This window comes from Triticum aestivum, chromosome 5A (genome assembly GCF_018294505.1).
Source record: "Triticum aestivum cultivar Chinese Spring chromosome 5A, IWGSC CS RefSeq v2.1, whole genome shotgun sequence".
In the NCBI taxonomy this organism is placed as follows: domain Eukaryota; kingdom Viridiplantae; phylum Streptophyta; class Magnoliopsida; order Poales; family Poaceae; genus Triticum; species Triticum aestivum.
In genome coordinates, this window is record NC_057806.1 from 611,024,085 (window position 1) to 611,044,318 (window position 20,234).

General features: G+C 50.6%; 3 protein-coding genes across 5 annotated transcripts; 1 reads left to right on the top strand and 2 right to left on the bottom strand.

Annotated features, from left to right (window-relative positions):
- Positions 1–3,435: 3,435 nt before the first annotated feature.
- Positions 3,436–4,830, bottom strand: LOC123105312 (transcription termination factor MTEF1, chloroplastic). The gene has a single exon (XM_044527356.1). It carries the CDS (start codon positions 4,716–4,718, stop codon positions 3,756–3,758), a length of 963 nt encoding a protein of 320 aa, XP_044383291.1. The 5' UTR covers positions 4,719–4,830; the 3' UTR covers positions 3,436–3,755.
- A 205-nt stretch (positions 4,831–5,035) lies between these two features.
- LOC123105310 (uncharacterized) lies at positions 5,036–16,559 on the bottom strand. Its single transcript, XM_044527352.1, has 7 exons — positions 16,377–16,559; positions 15,048–15,294; positions 14,570–14,693; positions 8,332–8,672; positions 6,470–8,210; positions 5,807–6,048; positions 5,036–5,569 (listed from the first exon to the last, which is right to left on the bottom strand). The coding sequence occupies exons 1-7, from the start codon at positions 16,469–16,471 to the stop codon at positions 5,498–5,500; spliced, it is 2,862 nt and encodes a 953-aa protein (XP_044383287.1). The 5' UTR covers positions 16,472–16,559; the 3' UTR covers positions 5,036–5,497.
- Positions 16,560–16,736: 177 nt separating this feature from the next.
- On the top strand, positions 16,737–19,773 carry LOC123105311 (putative ALA-interacting subunit 2). Of its 3 annotated transcripts, none has more exons than XR_006450789.1 (9): positions 16,737–16,957; positions 17,428–17,489; positions 17,587–17,661; positions 17,754–17,870; positions 18,097–18,167; positions 18,266–18,560; positions 18,685–18,986; positions 19,239–19,316; positions 19,435–19,773. XR_006450789.1 is itself a non-coding variant. In XM_044527354.1 (9 exons), exons 1-8 carry the CDS (start codon positions 16,888–16,890, stop codon positions 19,291–19,293), a joined length of 1,035 nt encoding a protein of 344 aa, XP_044383289.1. In that variant the 5' UTR covers positions 16,738–16,887; the 3' UTR covers positions 19,294–19,316; positions 19,435–19,773. The 3 variants fall into 3 exon arrangements, 2 of the variants coding, with proteins under 2 accessions (XP_044383289.1, XP_044383288.1); XM_044527354.1 differs by having other exon boundaries at positions 16,738–16,957; positions 18,685–18,974; XM_044527353.1 differs by having other exon boundaries at positions 16,739–16,957; positions 18,685–18,974; positions 19,239–19,321.
- Positions 19,774–20,234: the final 461 nt, after the last annotated feature.

Consider the following 20,234-nt stretch of genomic DNA (forward strand, 5'->3'; position numbering starts at 1 on the left):
GGTATGAGACTGAGCTCAGCTCAGTCACCGACCACGGCAAAAGATAAAGAAGAGATAAGTGTCATCCCCTATGCTTCAGCCATAGGATCTATTATGTATGCCATGCTGTGTACCAGACCCGATGTAAACCTTGCCGTGAATTTGGTAGCAAGATACCAAAGTAATCCCGGCAAGGAACACTGGACAGCGGTCAAGAATATCCTGAAGTACCTGAAAAGGACAAAGGACATGTTTCTCGTTTATGGAGGAGACGAAGAGCTCGTCGTAAAGGGTTACGTCGACGCTAGCTTCGACTCAGATCTGGATGACTCTAAGTCACAAACCGGATACGTGTATATGTTGAATGGTGGAGCAGTAAGCTGGTGCAGCTGCAAGCAGAGCGTCGTGGCGGGATCTACGTGTGAAGCGGAGTACATGGCAGCCTCGGAGGCAGCACATGAAGCGATTTGGGTGAAGGAGTTCATCACCGACCTAGGAGTCATACCCAATGCGTCGGGGCCGATCAAACTCTTCTGTGACAACACTGGAGCTATTGCCCTCGCCAAGGAGCCCAGGTTTCACAAGAAGACCAGGCACATCAAGCATCGTTTCAACTCCATCCGTGAAAATGTTCAAGATGGAGACATAGAGATTTGCAAAGTGCACACGGATCTGAATGTCGCAGATCCACTGACTAAACCTCTCTCGCGTGCAAAACATGATCAACACCAGAACTCTATGGGTGTTCGATTCATCACAATGTAACTAGATTGGTGACTCTAGTGCAAGTGGGAGACTGTTGGAAATATGCCCTAGAGGCAATAATAAAAGTATTATTATATTTCATTGTTCATGATAATTGTCTTTTATTCATGCTATAACTGTATTATCCGGAAATCGTAATACACGTGTGAATACTTAGACCACAATATGTCCCTGGTAAGCCTCTAGTTGACCAGCTTGTTGTGATCAACAGATAGTCATGGTTTCTTGACTATGGACATTGGATGTCGTTGATAACGGGATCACATCATTAGGAGACTGATGTGATGGACAAGACCCAATCCTAAGCATAGCATAAAAGATCGTGTAGTTCGTATTGCTAGAGCTTTGTCAATGTCAAGTATCTCTTCCTTAGACCATGAGATCGTGTAACTCCCGGATACCGTAGTAGTGCCTTGGGTGTATCAAACGTCACAACGTAACTGGGTGACTATAAAGGTGCATTACAGGTATCTCCGAAAGTAGCTGTTGGGTTGACACGGATCGAGACTGAGATTTGTCACTCCGTATGACGGAGAGGTATCTCTGGGCCCACTCGGTAATGCATCATCATAATGAGCTCAATGTGACCAAGGTGTTGGACACGGGATCATGCATTATGGTACGAGTAAAGTGACTTGCCGGTAACGAGACTGAACAAGGTATTGGGATACCGACGATCGAGTCTCGGGCAAGTAACGTACCGATTGACAAAGGGAATTGCATACAGGGTTTGATCTAATCCTCGACATAGTGGTTCATCCGATGACAACATCGAGGAGCATGTGGGAGCCATCATGGGTATCCAGATCCCGCTGATGGTTATTGACTGAGAGTGTCTCGGTCATGTCTGCATGTCTCCCGAACCCGTAGGGTCTACACACTTAAGGTTCGGTGACGCTAGGGTTATGAAGATATGTATATGCAGAAACCTGAATGTTGTTCGGAGTCCCGGATGAGATCCCGGACGTCACGAGGAGTTCCGGAATGGTCTGGAGGTAAAGAATTATATATAGGAAGTGCTGTTTCGGGCATCGGGACAAGTTTCGGGGTTATCGGTATTGTACCGGGACCACCGGAAGGGTCCCGGGGGTCCACCGGGTGGGGACACCTGTCCCGGGGGGCCACATGGGCTGTAGGGGGTGCGCCTTGGCCATCATGGGCCAAGGGCACCAGCCCCTATAGGCCCATGCGCCTAGGGTTTCCCCCTAGGAGGAGTCCTAGTGGTGGAAGGCACCCCTAGGTGCCTTGGGGGGGGGAGGGAAACCTCCCCTAGGCCGCCGCCCCCCTAGTAGATCTCATCTACTAGGGCCGGCGCCCCCCCTTGGCACCCCTATATATAGTGGGGGAGAGGAGGGACTTCATACACCAGCCCCTGGCGCCTCCACCTCCCCCCGTTACGTCTCTCCCTCGTAGTCTCGGCGAAGCCCTGCTGCTGTGACGCCCTGCATCCACCACCACGCCGTCGTGCTGCTGGATCTTCATCAACCTCTCCTTCCCCCTTGCTGGATCAAGAAGGAGGAGACGTCTCCCGTCCCGTACGTGTGTTAAACGCGGAGGTGCCGTCCGTTCGGCGCTGGTCATCGGTGATTTGGATCACGTCGAGTACGACTACATCATCACCTTGCAAGCTTCCGCACGCGATCTACAAGTGGTATGTAGATGCAAACTCTCTCCCTAGACTCGTTGCTTAGATGAACTCATAGATGGATTTTGGTGAAACCGTAGGAAAAATTTTAATTTTCTGCAACGTTCCCCAACATGATAGCCATGGACGCCCCTTCGACCATCAACGACTCAACCGCTATACACACCAAGCAAATACGTGATCAATTGAATGCTAACTCAAATTTATCCTATTCTCTTTAAAGTGTGGTTGTTTTTTCATCTTCTTCTTGTTGGTTGAACTCAGATACAATATCAAAGAAGGCCAACAACTTTTCAGTTTGTGTAGAAACAATGTTTTATATCGAAGAAACAAAATTAGGAGTTCATGAAGAAATAAGTTTTCTGCTGAAGAAACTATGTTCATATTCTGGCAAAACAATGTTTGATCAGGACCAGCTACCCAAACATTACCTGGCAATTTCATAACCTACCTCATTAATTCCTAAAGTTGGTTTTCTTTCATACCTAAGTTGGTTCCCAGAGCTAGTTTGTTTTCACACCTAGGGGAGGGGGGGCGGCGGCTACCGGGCGGGAAGGAGAGATGACCATCAACGGGGAGGCAAGTGTGCCATGTACAGGGGAGGCGAGCCCAACTGTCGGGCGACGATGGCGCCGTGACACGCGACCGTTGTACGGGGAGGTCGTCGAGCTCCTACCATCGGGTACGGGAGCCCACAACCCGTAGCCGTCGGAGGAGGAGTGCGGCCATTGGAATAGGGGTCGTTGAGGCACGCGGTTGCGAGAAGACGATGACGTCGAGGCGTGCAGTCACAGACGGGGAGGCCACCGAGCTCGGCCCCCTTCCTGCCTTCCACTGCTTCCACCCATTGATTCCTCTACTAGAACCGGTTGACTTGCAACAGAGCAACCGTTGCCGTGGAAAGGATTACATTTCTTGTTTCAGTTGCAAACTTACACTAGAGAAGTGCTCTTGAGCCATCCGATTCAAAAATAGATCGGATGGTCGCAAAGTTTCACGTTCACTCTGCTTTACACTTCTTGATATTATAATAGAGTTCATCCCGATTGAACTTTCCTCCATGACTTTATTTACTGCCCCAACATGTGTTATGAACACTATACACATGGCACGTCCGAGAAATTCACTTTGGCTCTCGACTACTTCATTGGTATACTTATTATACATCCTCTACAAAAGAAAGAAGCACCATCACTTCACGATGTGAGTCGGGAGCCGTGGCATCGACCATTGATCATTATGTACAGTACAGACCGTGGTCGCCATAGCTCGGTGGCAAGTGTACGAAGCACCCGCCGGCCGCCTGCGTGCATGAGCATGGCGCACGCCGCGCTCAGCCGGCCGGCCGGCGGCCATACTGCACGCTTCATCTGCTCCTTCTCCTCTCGAGCATCTCGCTGAACTCCTCGTCGGTGGCCTTGAGCATGTCCGGCAGCGGCAGGTCGACGCCGGCGTCGGCGGCGGCACGGTGCCGCGGCGCGATCCGCTTCTCGAGGCTGAAGGTGAAGTACTGCGGGAAGGCCTTGACGTCCTCCACGCCGCCGCCCATCTCCCCCACCAGGTACTCGAACTTGGGCCTGTAGTTCCTCTCCACGTTGAAGGTGAAGAGGGCCGGGCACCGGAGCGCCATGGCCACGGCGTCGTCCCGCGACATGCCCAGCCCGGCCAGGTACTCCAGCTTGGGCGCCATGGTGCGCTCCACGCTGGAGACGAGGAGGATGGGGTCCTGGAACGCCAGCGCGCGGTTGTCCCGGAAGCCGAGGCGGCGGAGGTAGATGAGCGCCGGCCGGAGCTGGTCGCGGACGCTGCAGGCCAGCACGCGCGGGCACTTGACGACCACGCGGCGGTAGGCCGCCTCCGGCACGCCGAGGTCGTCGGTGAGGAAGGCGAAGACGGGGCGGAGGTCGGCGCGGACGCTGGCGGTGAGCACGGACGGGCACATGCCGAAGACGCGGCCCAGGTCCTTGAAGTGGAGCCCGCGCGACTGGAGGAAGGTCACCACCGCGTGGATGGACTCCGGCGCCGCGTCCCGGAGCGCCGGGTTCAGCGACAGCGCGCGCCCGTAGTCCACCCCCATCAGCTCCAGGCTCAGGATCTTGTCCCGCATCGCCGACGGCAGCTCCGGCAGGTGCAGCGACAGCGCCTCCGCCGGCATCATCGACGCTGTGCTCTCGGCCGTCGTCGGCAGGACGGTCGCCGCCGCAGCCGCAGCCACGGCCGGCGGCGACTTCTTTGCCTGCACGGTGGTGACCGCCGCGGCGGAGGAGGGCAAGGAGTGGGGTTTCGGCACCGGGAGGGACGTGGAGGCGTAGAAGCTGCAGAGCGGCATTGTCGCTGGCGGCCGGAGCTTCTCTCCCAAAGCTTCTTGATCTGATGGTTCGGAGATGGGAGGGGGGAGACGATGATGGGGGGTGCGGCGAAGTGGAATCTCATCCACTTCTCTATCTCATCGTTGGTGATGACCTGGCGCGCTGGGTGCTGCTCATTGGGTGGTCAGATTTTGAACCAGAAAGAGACCGCTCGCTACTACTCAGCAGAGGCGCAAACAAGAGACAACAAGCGATAGACATATCTTTTTTTGTCCTTAATATAAGTGAAAAAGGCTCAAAGATATTTTTCATCACTGAAAGTGAAGTATGTCCTCTGTGGATTCCAACTAAATTCTTTATTCTCAAGGTCAAGGGTGACTCACACTAAATATATATGTTCCTTCGAACTAGGTGTCAGGCCTTCCCCAAGAATATAAACAGTGTCTTACAAGTTTAAACTGGGGGCGAACAACAATCAATTCACTTGCAAAATTCTGCAAATGTTCCTTTTGGAACAAGGGACAGCGATTTGAATCGACTCTTCCGATATAAAATCACTGGAACAACATATATCGAATTGCCAGAGACCATAGGCGACAACAATCTACAGACTAGCTCAAATGGATTATTAACTGGTTTCTTCCTCCGATGCCAGACCTAATTTTGAAAGGGTACAGCAGGCAGCAGCACTGCACGTAAACAAGCACCCGGATGCGCCAATCTGGAACTTGGCCGAATGCTATGCATGTTTGAGAAGCAGGTGGACGAAACAAGCTGGCTGGGTAGGAAGAAGCTTCGCTCAACATTTCCCATGGCTTTTGTTCACTGAAGTCCTTCTCGCCAGCTTGCGGTTGGAAGCTGCTTGATCATCCTGTGCCACAGGAAGACCAGAGTTCTGTGAGGATAGCTTGGTGAACAAGGGAACATACTATGTGAGCAGTTCAACTCTGCAAGGCACACTGCTGGGGCCGTCCAGATGTCACAGCTAATGCAGATCACTTGCTCCAGGTTTTGAAATATGGACAACCAGGTTCCAATGTTTTATATGGTGAATTGCGAAGAAGTGCAAAGAAGAAGAAATGGAGAAGATGAGCATGACAAAAATTACCATGTTTAGCGAGGCCGCAGATTCAGACCGCATAGTTTGATTTTGAGATTGACCAAGAGACTGGAACGTATCAATTGCATCGACAGTTAGCTGCCAGCCAGAAAGTTCTGAACTGGAACTAGTATCATAACAGCAAGCTGCTGCAACAATTCCATTGACCCATGGACAGTAACTGTTGTGATGCTTAACAGGATCAAAATCTGGAAGACCTGGTTCATAGTCGTTTTCTCCATTTGTTGCTCCTGAGAAACAAATAATAGAGTATTGAGATGAGCAGAACACAGATAACTGAGCAGAAAAGAATAGAATAAGTACATTAAAAACAGAGGTGTAAGAAATAATAAAAACATGTGTTTCTGTGGGAAGCAGTTGGTATAGAATGGCATTTATTTTGTTGGAGTAGCAGGTGCTAAAACCGATCTGAGATCGATACCACCTGCCCTGGAAGTCTAGCTGGCTGCTCCTTGGTCACAAACAAATCACTATGAATAACTTCAACTTCAAAGGAAGCATGGCTAGCAAGTACCAGTACCAGTCGAATGACCGTAGTTTAATAGGAAAAACATAGCATGAAGCCACAAAAGATAAGCAACTCTCCCCCAAAAATGTATAGAAATATCTTTTAGGTTATCTGTAGCAAGATAAAGTGTTGATGATAATTACCTAATCCATTCTGCAGATCATAATGCAAGCCTTGATCATCAGTAGTCACTGCTTTGCCAACCTGTGTCACTTCCTCTTTAGATGCATCGAAGCCGGCATACACCCCAGCATTGCAAGAGAGAGAAGGATGCATGCTGCTTTCATGACCAATGGCATGTCCTATCTTTTTTCCACTCTCACCAGAATCAGCTTTATTAGAACCAAAATATTTTGATCCACTGTCAGCACGGCCTGCTGAACGGAACACAATATCTTGGCTGTCTCCATGAGGTTCTTCCCGATCAACTTCTTCAGGTACAAACTCATCCATCAATCCAGGCCCTGGAACTGATTCACCGGTATGGCCCATTGTCTCAGTAAGGTCAGTAATAGGTTCTGCATCACCTACACCACTCTCGGTTCTTTGCACAGATACATCAATGCCATGAATTTCAGCCTCGTCACTAGCACCCATGCCAACACTTCCACCACTAATTCCTAAGCTAAGCTGATCCCTTGCAAAAGCAGGAGTTGTGCCTGCATTAAGGACTTCCTCCCCTTCATTAGTACTGCTTCCTCCTATCTCCCTTCCGTCACTTCCAGCAGCAAGTTGTGCACAAGCACTTTGCTGTGCTTGGTTGCTATCGTTGAGATCAAAGGCATCATTCATTTCAATATTCCTGTGTCCACTAGATGAAGGCATATTAATATCTATACCAGCATCTGGATGATACTCAACACTCTCCATCGAATCTTCGTCAGCGCTGCGAACATCCATTGCGATAACAGAAGAGGCCCTCATAGAATCTCTAGCAGACGGATGCTCAACAGGAGCTAGACCAACAGCTCTAGAGTGACCAAACATACTAATATCCACATCCAAGTCAAAGCCCAAGTTTCTACTAGGACCAGCTCCAGAAGAAGATGGAAGATTGGCATCAAAAAAGTTGAATCCGCGCGGTTTTTTATTCTTGGTGTCTGAATCTTGAACGTCATCGTCAACTTCTTCACCATCACGATCAATGACAGTTCCTTCTATGCTGTCAGCATGTCGAACCCCGTCTTGTGGCTTGTCAGCTGTGCTCCCACCTTCCTCAAGGTTACGCTTCCGCGAGCTTGGACCCCGAGACTCATATGATGTTGCACGATCACCAACTTCACTTCCAGCGGGCTGCGCAATCATCAGATCTCTTCCCATCCCTCCATTACAACACTCAGATGCAACAGCCATTGAAGAATGAAGTGGCGGTAGTCCTCCAGCCATCGATAGATTAAGGTCTACTCCAGCATTTGATACTAATTTCCCCTCATAAGTTGCTGCTTCATCACGTCCTTCAGCTTGATCTCTTACCACCCCATCATTAACCCATCCGTTGATCCCACTGGCTGCGCTAATTCCACGTGTCAGTGTTAGCTTTTTGCCTGTTTCTGGTGCATCAGTGTTATTTGGACTAATACGATTAGGACGTGACACAGATCTGAAGTCCCAGATCCTAACTGTAGCTCCACACAGGCTACAATCTAATAGAGGTGAGCTCATGCTGCATCCCGAATCTTTGAGGGGCCTTTTGCCTTTTCCTTTATCTTTCTTGACTGATGCAGAGAATGAACTTTTCTGATGTTCAACAAGGGGGGAATAGAACATTTCATCTGGTTCATTTGAAAGTGCATTTTTAGCTGAGTGGGTTGAGTTTTCTTCACAGTCCTGGACATTTGGAAGCCACCTAGGCTCCCATCCACAAAGGCTTATAAGCTTCTGCGCCTAGAAAGTAAACCAGGATAAATGTTCAAATTTAAGAAAGACACAAGAACGAAAGGCATCGAACAATAATACTACAGTGGTGCCACAAATTGCACACAATACGAGAAACAGAAATACATACTCTTGAGTAGCCACAAGAACCACCCTGATGGATGTCAACTCCTGGTGTATTCTCAGCTTTGTAACCCAGCTCCCCAGATAAGAAGCTAATCGATTGTGTTAATAGGCGGTTAATCTGAGCGGCCCTTGTCAACCTCATGTTCTCAATTGCAGACGGAGCAATAACAGGAAGGGAGAGAAACTGTAGAAGTCCATCACATCGATCTTTAAAACCTCCAATTAGCGCTGACTGTGTAAGGTGGAGCTGAACCAAGCTATCAGCACAGCTATTGCCCCTCCAGGGACAGCTATTCTTGTGTGATGCATCAAGCTGCTCCGCAAAGGCTTCTCCAGCATTTGTAACTAATACAGAACACAAAAAGAAAGGTTTCACAGCTGAATAAAACTCAGTTTGCAAAGGAGGACGTACAACTAATTATTTTTCCAGCCTAACACAACAGTACTAGAAATTTATGGCACTGGAGACATGAATAACATCAGTGAGACTTATGAAAAATTATGGCACTGCAAATTTATGTTACCGTTGATGCTATGTAATGTTGTCACTTACTTTATCAAAACAACATCAGGTGTTAGTCAGTAAATCAAATTATTGAATATAAATAACTGTGAAGTGAGAATATGACCCATAGATATGTTTTTTTTTAATCAGCTGTCAAGGGCCTCGGTGCCCAAGACAGCAGGACCTCGACTACGTAGTTCGTAGTCGCGGTGGATAGGAGCGCTAGGGTTTTTGCCTGGCTGCTCTATGATGCGGGAGGGGAAGATAGAAGGAAATAACTTTATTGCTTATCCCTAAAGGGTGCTAACTATCTGATATATAAAGGCCCCATGGGCTAATAACAAACTAGAAACCTATACGAAATAAACTAGTCTAGGAACTAATGTGCCCGGATCAGGACTCCTGTCCAGCCTGCGCCTTGCCTGATGCGGCCGTCGGCTGCTCCTGGCCGCGCGGCCCACGTCTGTAAGACGTGCCCCACATGACATCTCTCCCCCCCTCGACGAGCAGCTCGTCCTCGAGCTGAAAAGCGGGGTAGCGCTCGACGAAACTGTCAAGATCCTCCCATGTAGCTGACGAAGCTGCTTCACCCTTCCAGTGGACGAGTAGCTGGCGAACGCCGCGTGCTAGGCGCGCACGAGTCACGCGCTCTGGTTCTGGAACAGCCGCCCCGTTGTGGATCGAAGGCAATCCCGGCGGTGTAGTTGGAGGAATGCCGAAGAACTTCTTGAGGAGGCCCACGTGGAACACGTCATGGAGGCGCGAGCGTGCCGGAAGCTCAAGACGGTATGCCACGTCGTTGATCACTTGTGAAATGCGGTACGGCCCATAGAATCGTGGCTTGAGCTTGCCCCTGGTTGGCAAGTGGAGAGAGGACGCGGCGCGCTGTCGAAGGCGAAGCCAAACCCAATCGCCCACCTCATGCCGAATGTCCCGATGACGTCTGTCGTAGTAGGACTTATAGACCGCCTGGGCCTGTTGTAGACGATAGCGGACGTCCTCGATAAGTTCGTCGCGCTCAGCCATGCTCCTGGCCACTGCAGCCACCCGTGTGTCGCCGGGCTCGTAAGAGCGAATAGTGGGAGGGTCACGGCCATACACAAGCTTGAACGGAGTCTCTTGGGTTGCTGTCTGGTAGGCGGTGTTGTATATGTACTCAGCCCAGGGAAGCCACCGGAGCCACTGCTTGGGACGATCCCCGGTAAGACACCGTAAATACATCACAATGATCTTGTTAGCAGCCTCCGTTTGACCATCCGACTGCGGGTGAAATGCGGACGTCATGTGCAGCTTTGTCCCCGTGAGGCGCATGAGCTCTTGCCAAAAAGCGGAGGTGAAGACGGGGTCGCGGTCAGAGACCATGGACTGTGGCACGCCGTGGAGACGAACAACCTCAGCGAAGAACACCTGTGCCACTGACTCTGCCGTGTATGGGTGGGCTAACGCCACAAAATGGCAATACTTGCTGAAGCGATCCACCACGGTGAGGATGACAGACTTCCCGCCTACTCGAGGAAGCGCTTCCACGAAGTCGATGCCGATGTCAGTCCACACGCCCGTGGGTACCGGCAGCAGCAGGAGCAGCCCAGCGGGGTGCAAGTGCTCGGACTTGTACCGCTGGCAAGTACCGCAAGTGCGGATGTACTCCTGCACCGTCTTGCGAAGATTAGGTGCGTGGAAATCGCGGCGAAGACGATGCAATGTGCGCAGGACGCCTTCATGCCCATCATCGTGCACGGCACTGAGAATCTCCTGGAGTAGCGGGGATGACGGCGGAATGTAGAGGCGGCCGTTGAAAGTAACGAGGCCGTCGGAGAGCGCCCAAGGCTGTTGCCGCGCACCTGCCGTGATATCCTCCCGCAGTGCGACGAGCGCCGGATCAGTGGACGTCGCTTGCCGGAGGCGATTGATGAAGTCGAAACGAGGCCCTGAGACCGCCATGATCGTCGTCTCCTCCGTGTCACGGCGGGAAAGTGCATCCGCCACCGTGTTGGTACTACCTGCCTTGTACTCCACCGTAAAGTCGAATCCCAGGAGTTTGCCAACCCAATGATGCTGCGGGATGGTGGCCAAACGCTGGTCAAGCAGAAATTTGAGGCTGTAATGATCCGTTTTTACCACAAACTGACGCCCCCATAGGTACGGCCTCCAATGGCGAATCGCGAGCACCAGGCCGATGAGTTCCCGTTCATACGCTGCCAGGGAGCGGTGACGTGGCGCGGCTGGCCGGCTAAAGAAAGCCACCGGGTGGTGGTCCTCAAGAAGGACGGCCCCGAAACCGTACGTCGATGCGTCACACTCGACGATGAACGGCCGTGTAAAATCCGGTAACGCGAGGACGGGAGCCGTGGTGATTGCCGTCTTGAGGGTGGTAAAAGCTGCTGCCGCCTCCGGCGACCAAGAGAAACCATCCTTGCGAAGGAGGGCCGTCAGGGGCGCGGCAACCACGCCAAAGTCCTTGACAAACTTGCGGTAGTACCCCGCAAGGCCGAGAAAGCCCCGAACCGCGCGCGCCGAGCGTGGTTGCGGCCAGTCCGCTACTGCCTGTACCTTTTCCGGATCCATGGCCACGCCTGCAGCGGAGATGGTGTGACCCAGGTATGCGATTGATTCAACGGCGAACGCGCATTTGGAGCGCTTGACGAAGAGCCGGTGCTGGTGCAGGACCGTGAAGACGGTGCGCACATGTCGGAGATGGTCAGCCCATGTCTCGCTGAAAATGAGGATGTCGTCAAAGAAGACGAGAACAAAACGGCGCAGGTATGGCCGCAGCAGATCATTCATGAGGGCCTGGAACGTGGCCGGCGCGTTGCAGAGTCCGAACGGCATCACCAGAAACTCGTAGAGGCCGTCATGAGTACGGAAAGCTGTCTTCGGGATGTCCTCCTCACGCATCCGCACCTGGTGGTAGCCGGAACGTAAATCGAGCTTGGTGAAGAAACGAGCGTGCCGTAGCTCGTCGAGGAGTTCGTCCACCACCGGAATCGGGAACGCATTCTTGACAGTAATGGCGTACAGGGCGCGATAATCGATGCAGAAGCGCCAGGACCCGTCGGCCTTGCGGACCAGCAGTACCGGGGACGAGAATGCGGAACAACTCGCACGGATGATACCTTGGGCGAGCATGGCGGCGCACTGACGCTCCAGCTCGTCCTTGTGCGCGGCCGGGTATCGATACAGACGGACGGCCACCGGGGCGGAACCAGGTAGCAGGGTGATGCCGTGATCGCGGCTGCGGGGCGGTGGCATGCCGGAGGGGTCGGCGAAGATGCCGTCGAACTCGGTGATGATGGCGTCCAGGAAGTCGCGGCCGCTGCATGATTTTAGGGCTGGCCCGTCCGGTCCTGCAATGCCGTGCCAGCACACCCGATGGCCCCGCCGCCAGAATGTCATGGAGAGGGCTCGGAAATCCCACAGGATCGGTCCGAGCGACGCCAGCCACTGCGTGCCCAGGACGATGTCGTAGCCCGCGAGCGGCAAGGCGAGGAAATCCTCCGCGAACTCCTCGTGGCCGATGCGGAAGGGCACGACGCGGTACGCGCCCTGGCACGGAACGCGCTCGCCGTTGGCCACCGTGACGCGCATCTTCTCTGTGGTGGGGGGCGGTAACGTAGCACGAGCGGCCGCCTCTTCGGCGATGAAGTTGTGGGTGGAGCCTGAATCGATCAGGGCGAGGAGGGAGACACCTCCGAGAGTAATCTGCATCTGCATGGTTTCACTCGTGCGCACGCCGGCGATCGCGTGGAGCGAGATTTGAGGGTCGGCCCGCGATGCATCATCAGTGGCGGAGGCCGCGTCGTCGTCGTCGTCGTCCGGCGCTAAGTCGAGGAGAAAGATGCGCTGGCACACGCGGTTGTGGCCCCTGCCAAACTTCTCATTACAGTTGAAGCAAAGGCCCAGGCGACGGCGTTCCTCCATCTCTGTCTGGGAGAGACGCTTGATTGGGCGTCCGTCCGGCAGATTGTGGCCCTGCTGAGGTGCGGCTGGTGGGGCCGGAGCGGGGGGCGCGAGGCGTGGTCCTGGTGTCGGCAGGATGCCCTTCTGTGGAAAACGCACCGGTGGCGCGGCGGAAAGCGCGCACTGGTCGCGCAGCTCCAATTTGCGGGCGAGGCTCATGGCGACGGCGAGGGACTGTGGATTATGGATCTCCACGTCGAGGCTGAGGGGTGGCTGGAGTCCCGCGGTGAAGATCTGCACTTTCTGTGTCTCGGATAAGGTGCCTGCCCGGGGAAGGAGTGCCTCAAACCGCTCCTGGAAGTCGACGACGGACGTCGTGCGTTTGCACGCCATTAGTTCGCCCAGCGGGTTAGCGCGCAGCGGTGGCCCGAAGCGGAGATTGAGCAGCTCGGAGAAGCGGCGCCACGGAGGTGTGCCCTCGTCGCGCTGGACCTGCATATACCATAGTTGGGCAGGACCCTCGAGATTATAGGACGCCATCCACACCTTCTCCTCCTCGGCGATCCGTTGTTGATGGAAGAAGGACTCGCATCTGTTGATGAAGGCGAGCGGATCAGACTTGCCGTCGAACTTGGGGAAGTCCATCTTCTGGAACCTGGGCGGCCGATCATTGTGGTGCTGCCCATCATGGGCGGCGGCAGCGCTGGACGAAGAGGAGGACTTGTCCTTCTGGAGTGCGGTGACGGACGACTGCAGGGACATCACCGTGGCCGTCAAGGCCTCTATCATCTTAGCCAGATCTGTGGTGGTCGGTTCTGCCATGTCGGAAGTGACCGAGGCGGCAGCGGATTGTGGCGATGTCGGGGAGCTGGGCGCGGACACAGGGGGAAAAGCGGCCGGCGGATGGAGCGTGGACGAGGAGAAGGATCGCCTGGAACCTGATACCAAGTTGTCAAGGGCCTCGGTGCCCAAGACAGCAGGACCTCGACTACGTAGTTCGTAGTCGCGGTGGATAGGAGCGCTAGGGTTTTTGCCTGGCTGCTCTATGATGCGGGAGGGGAAGATAGAAGGAAATAACTTTATTGCTTATCCCTAAAGGGTGCTAACTATCTGATATATAAAGGCCCCATGGGCTAATAACAAACTAGAAACCTATACGAAATAAACTAGTCTAGGAACTAATGTGCCCGGATCAGGACTCCTGTCCAGCCTGCGCCTTGCCTGATGCGGCCGTCGGCTGCTCCTGGCCGCGCGGCCCACGTCTGTAAGACGTGCCCCACATGACATCAGCAAGGAGCACAACATACCATGGCTCATGTAAAATTTGAAATTATTATTAATACCAAATCAAATCTATATAGTTAGACTGAAAGGTGAAAATACTGACATCTGCAAATGCACAAATCACATAGGTGGCAAGCATAAGTGCATTGCTAGCCATTACATAGTTGAATGCATACTTTCTTGGTTAACAAATGTGAGCTAAATATAAGTTCATGTCAGGTACATATACATCAAAAGGATAATACTTTCAGAGTAAAGACATTTAAAACATGGTGGTTAATATATTGGTTTTTACAACTAGTCATTACAATCAGATAGGTGGCAAGCATAAGTGCATTGCTAGCCATTACATAGTTGAATGCATAATTTCTTGGTTAACGAATGTGAGCTAAATATAAGTTCATGTCGGATAGATATACATCAAAAGGATAATATTTTCAGAGTAAACACAGTTAAAACATGGTGGTGAATATATTGGTTTTTACAACTAGGAGTTAATGTAGCACGAAGAAACCTGTGGACCAGAAACAAATGTAGTTTCAGCAGAATCACATACCTTCAGTTGGGGACCAGGATGCCAGTGCACTGAATATAAGATGCATACCACATGATTCACATTCAATTTTGTCCATATCAACATTTACCCAGCCTCTTTGAGCACAAGCCAATGAACTGGCAGCCTGCAAAAGTTAATTTCAGCATATCTTATGATGGCAGGAGTAGAATTTTCATAAATAGTCCACAATCTTATTCTAATATGAACCAAATAAAAACCACCAAAATGCCAATTACAGAGAACAAAGGAACAGTGGCCTGGATCAAATTCAGTATTAACTAAACTAGAGATAAACATCATAAGTGATATCATAGGAAAAGTCTGACTGTGCTTATGGATTTAGGTTACCATGAGTCCATGATTATATTTTATTGCAAACTAAAATATAAAAAGAAAAGTTAACACAGCACGGCATGCATCAGTTACTTTCAACAAGAAATGTTAAATTCCTATAAATAAACAAGAAAGAAGAGATGACCTTCGGCTTAGCATCCCAAGTTGAAGGCTTGAATGTTGCCAGTCGACGAAGTAAGTCTCCACGCTCCCATGGTCTACAAGATGGTGCAGAATCCAAAGCAGTTCCAGCAGGATCAAAGCTATGAGCAGGCCCATAGGCATGTGGTGCAACATGTGATGAGGAATCAACCCTGGAAGCTTGTCTGCTACCCAACCAATCTATGCTTACTATATTAATTTGCATAGCAGGTGATGAGGCACCAGCAGAACTGAAAAAGCAAAAGAGGGTTCAGTGCAAGAAATTGAACGTTACGAGTTTATGACAAGACTCTCAACAAAGTACTGTAGCCGCCTGGCTGGACCCTAAATTGCAAAAGGATGATACTGAAATCAGTTTTTCCTCCAAACAAATATATGGAAAACAAAAACACTTATAAAGCTTTAAGAATTCTAACAAGCAGAAATAGCAGCGCTGCAGACCAAGGTCCGAGAAACGAATGCCCCTCGAAAAGGACCGAGCAATATGGAATCACAAGCTCCAAGTATATCATAAGGTTTTGCATCATCCAGTTCCAATGGCCCAGTGCATCATTATTTCAATTTTACAGAGACAGCGACCATTAGACAGCACAGATCCTAGGGTTCACAGCTAGGGACAGAACAGGTAATGCAGAAGGCGCTGTGACTCGTTTGTGATTAACATGGCCACTTGCTCAGGACTCTGCTGAAACCCCTGTTCAAGATGGTGAGGTACCCCCTTTTTGATGATTTCAGACGTGCAATATGGCTAGTTAGTTGCGTTTGCTCGCTGCCTCTTCTCTTTGTTAGCCCATGTTTGGCTGGTGGTGCTTTTCCTATATGGCTGTACGATAGTGCTACTAGGTTTTCACCCTGTAGTTTGTAATCGAGAGAAACTGCTAACGGCACATAAGTCAAACTCAGCTATCCTTTTCCCTACTCCTTTCTGGACTTCTTGGATGTCATTTCCTCATCATAATTCGGTTGAGTGTTGAAAGGGAAAAAAAAGTGCTACAAAAATACACAGCAAAACCCCCTATATTTTTCACACAGTAGGTATGAATTGAGCCACCAAATATCGTCTCCCTAGACCTAAAAATGATGCGTTCAATCCATAGGAGAGTGAAAGCGTGATGGCTGTAGATCATAGCCCTCCTCCTCCCCAATGGTTTAATCGAACATTTATACCCACTGTCTGCTGCCCCGCGTATCCCACCTACGATCCTACCCTAGGTCTACGTAGAATCGCGCCCAAAATAAATCCAGCTTTCGCTTCGATTCGGCGAATCTACCACCAGGGGAGGGGGGGCCCGAGGAGCGACGGCGACCATACCTGGCGACCGGGGTGGGCGGCGGCGACGACGACCGGACGACGGCGAACTGCGGCTCGGCCGCCGCCCCCGACGAGCTCCTGACCTCCTCCCGCATCTCCTCTCTCTCTCTCTCTCCGGCGCCTCTCTCCCTCTCTGGGGCGAAATGGGGAAATTAGCTCCTGACCGCGACGCGCAGAGCGAATTAACGGCGGTGCCACCGGTCGTTAGCCCCGTCTCACGCCGTCAACCTCACGGCCCGCTCAACCCAAAGCCCACACTACGTGGGCCAGACATGGGCCCCCACCTTTGCTGGCCCAAACCTATCCACCGGGCCTAGCCGAGGCCCGCATCCCCCTCGTCACTCTCTCCGTGCTGACCTGACCCGTGGGCTCTCCCACCTGCAGGCTGCAGCATCTGTTCTTCTTCTCCGGCCCCTCTCCCCCGATCTCTCGGCCGCGACCTGCTCCGATACCCTGCGAAGTACGGACTCCGGCGAGCTTACGGGGCTCGCGCGGCGAGCTCGCAACCGTGATGGACGAGGCGGGCACCTCGGCGTCCGCAGGCTCCGCCCCGCGCGGGGGGCGCCCGGCGAGATCGGGAGGTGAGCCAGGTTTCGACCACGCCGCTCGCTTCGATTCGGCCGCTGATGAGCTGTGTACTGCCCCCATCTGCGTGACTAGGTGTCTCCGTGTGCTAGGGTTGCTAGCTGTGTGCGATCTCGAGAAATTAGTGCGACAAATGCCTCTTAGCTGCTATATATGGATTTACCTCTACGTGTTAGTGTGTTGTACGGTGGTAGCTTGACGATCTTAGGTGTGGGCATGCTATGTTAGTGTGTTGTATCCAGAGGCCATTTCGCATAGGGTTAATCGAGTGACAAAATAAGTCATCCACAACATTATCTAGATTGAGGGAGATGCAAATGTCGATGCGCTATCAGCAAGCTTCATTGTTTCAACTTTACTGAAATTGTTTGTTACACAGTGAGAGAATGAATGTCGTTTACACACTTACAGACTATAAGTTTCTTCCCTCCTGATGCTATCTAGGTTGATCATGTCGGTTTTGCAGTATTCTATATATTCACCCAGCAGGATCTTCCAGCTTGGAAACCGGCAATGACACCAGGATACGTAAGCTGGCACTAACACTAAATATAGGTTTTTACATATGGCATTAAGTATTTGCATAGTACTCCCACCTTATATGGCATTACTTCCGTTGTTGCAGGTGATAGCCATTTTCTTGATAATTGGGATTATTTTCGTACCAGTTGGGCTAATTTGTCTTCAAGCTTCAAACAGAGTAATAACTGATTTCTTTTCTGTCTGATGGATGCTGAATTGGCATTAGTTTGGTTGTCATGCTAAATGTGCACTCCTGCTCTGGGCGTGCAGGTTGCAGAAATCGTTCACCGTTATGATATTGATTGTGTACCTAATGCTTACAGAAGCAATAAGCAGGCTTATATCAAAGACAGCTCGATTTCGAAGAAATGTATTCAGAAAGTGAAGGTAGTTTCTTATCAGATCTAGTCAGACCTTATTTCTCCTATTTACTTGTCATCTGACTACAGGCTGGACTATAATTTCTTTGTACAACTGATTGAGTTCAGTTTGGGACTTTGCGATTACATCAGGCACATATTACAGTTTTCTTGTCCTATCTTCGTAATTTTTCTGTTTATTTATATGTTAATTCTTCAGAAAAATATTAAGACTTGAGAGTGTATATTTACAGGTTCAATACCATATGAAAGCTCCAATTTATGTGTATTATGAACTCGACAACTTCTACCAGAATCATCGTAGGTAATTATACAACTGATTAATTTACTGGTCGGTGTCTTACAAGAAGAAACACTATGTCCTGTCTTGCTGAACAAAAGGAATCTGTAAATGCTGAACAGGTATATCAAAAGTAGAAGCGATAAGCAACTACGCCATGGGCTCCAATACACTGATAGCTCATGCAGTCCGATGGAAAGGAGCAACGGCCTTCCAGTTGTTCCCTGTGGATTGATTGCTTGGAGCTTGTTCAATGATACTTATGATTTTACCCGTGGGTCCATGGGATTGATGGTTGATAGGAAAAACATTTCGTGGAGAAGTGATCGGGAACATAAGTATGGCCAGGATGTCTATCCTTTCAACTTTCAGAATGGATCCTTGATTGGAGGAGGAAAACTTGACCCTGATATACCAGTGAGTACTTCTATATCTAGAATGTTGTTGGTTGCTCATGCAATAGTTCACATTTTTCCTTAAGAAGACAAGTTAATGCTGGTTTTCTTTTATGTTAACTGAACAATTGGTGTCCTTTTGCCAGCTAAGCAATCAGGAAGATCTTATTGTGTGGATGCGCGCAGCTGCTCTTCCCCAGTTTCGAAAGCTGTACGGTGTCATTGAAGAGGATATACAAGCTGATGAAACCATTACCATGCACATAACAAACAATTACAATACCTACAGTTTTGGTGGAAAGAAAAGCCTGGTTCTTACAACATCAACATGGCTAGGTGGCAAGAATGACTTTCTTGGATATGCATACCTTATCACTGGTTCCTCGAGCATTTTCTTGTCCATTCTCTTTGCTCTGATCCATGTGAAAATCCCAAGGTAATTGATAAGGTGAATGTTTTGAATTATCCCTTGTGACCATCTTCTACTTCTTCTATATCTCTCTTAGAGCATGTTGTCTGAAGGCGATGATACTACTAGTCTTTGATTCCCCCCCTCATAACAGCCTAACACTGTATTTACGCAGCAGTAAACAAAACCTCCTAGTGCTGATTGTTGAATTGCATGTATATTCACATACGCTATATACGATGTAGTTTGTGGATTGGCTAGATCTGTTTCTCATAGCTGATGAATTTGCAGGCCACATGGTGATGCTGCTTACCTATCTTGGAGCAGGAAAAACGGCAATAACTAAGCTTCTGTGCATAGTTCTTTTTGGTAAGGTACACGCTCGATCGACACTAGCCCCCCTGTAAAAGCCGGAAGGAAATGTCCTGTTTCTTTTACCTGTAACAACATGCAGTTGAGATAATGTTCCAAGTACTCTGCCGTGCAGCTAGTAGCATAGCACCCTGGCCAGAGGTTCCCGGCGGCGTTCCGTCTCCGCACCATGTCTCGAGGGAAATGGCATAGTAGCAGCTTCAGGTTTCATACACTTGACACTTGGACGGAGCATGAAATGCGTAGCAGCTTCAGGTTTCATACACATACTTGGAGCATGAAATGCTTGATGACTGCTGAGGATATATGGTAAGGCCATGGTTCACCGACACGGCGTCCTCGAGGAAAACTAGAGCCGTGTAAAACTGATATATACTTGGAGTATGTATGTAAAAAGCGCCATACCATGGATTCCATGATGTTGTATGAATACATATAATGTTTCAGTTTCGCACCGATGTCGAAGCATGCTTTTCCCCCGCTTCAAAAATCCGGTTTTGCGTGCATTTCTACATAGCATCAACATCCGGTGAGAGTGACGTTGGATCACTACAGCTGCATACGATAATGGCCCGCGAACGCGGAAGCGGGTTTGTTTGTGCATGTTTTTCTCTGGCCTGTCTTCATCTTCCCCTGCTTCCTCCATCGCGTGCAGATCATCACCTCTCATCGCGCGCCTCGTCCGGCACTAGCAACCAACCCAACCGCGACGTGACCATCTGTTCCCCCGATAGTCTCCGGCACTCCGCATCCCATTGCCTCAGACGACAGCCCCGCCTGAACTTACTCTCAGATGGCTCGCCAGCGCAGACATGACGCTCTCTGTCTTCAGTCGTGCGTCGCAAGATCGATCGGAGGCTCACATCACATCACATCACCCAGCGCCCTGTCAGCGACCCAACCAGAGCAGCTCTC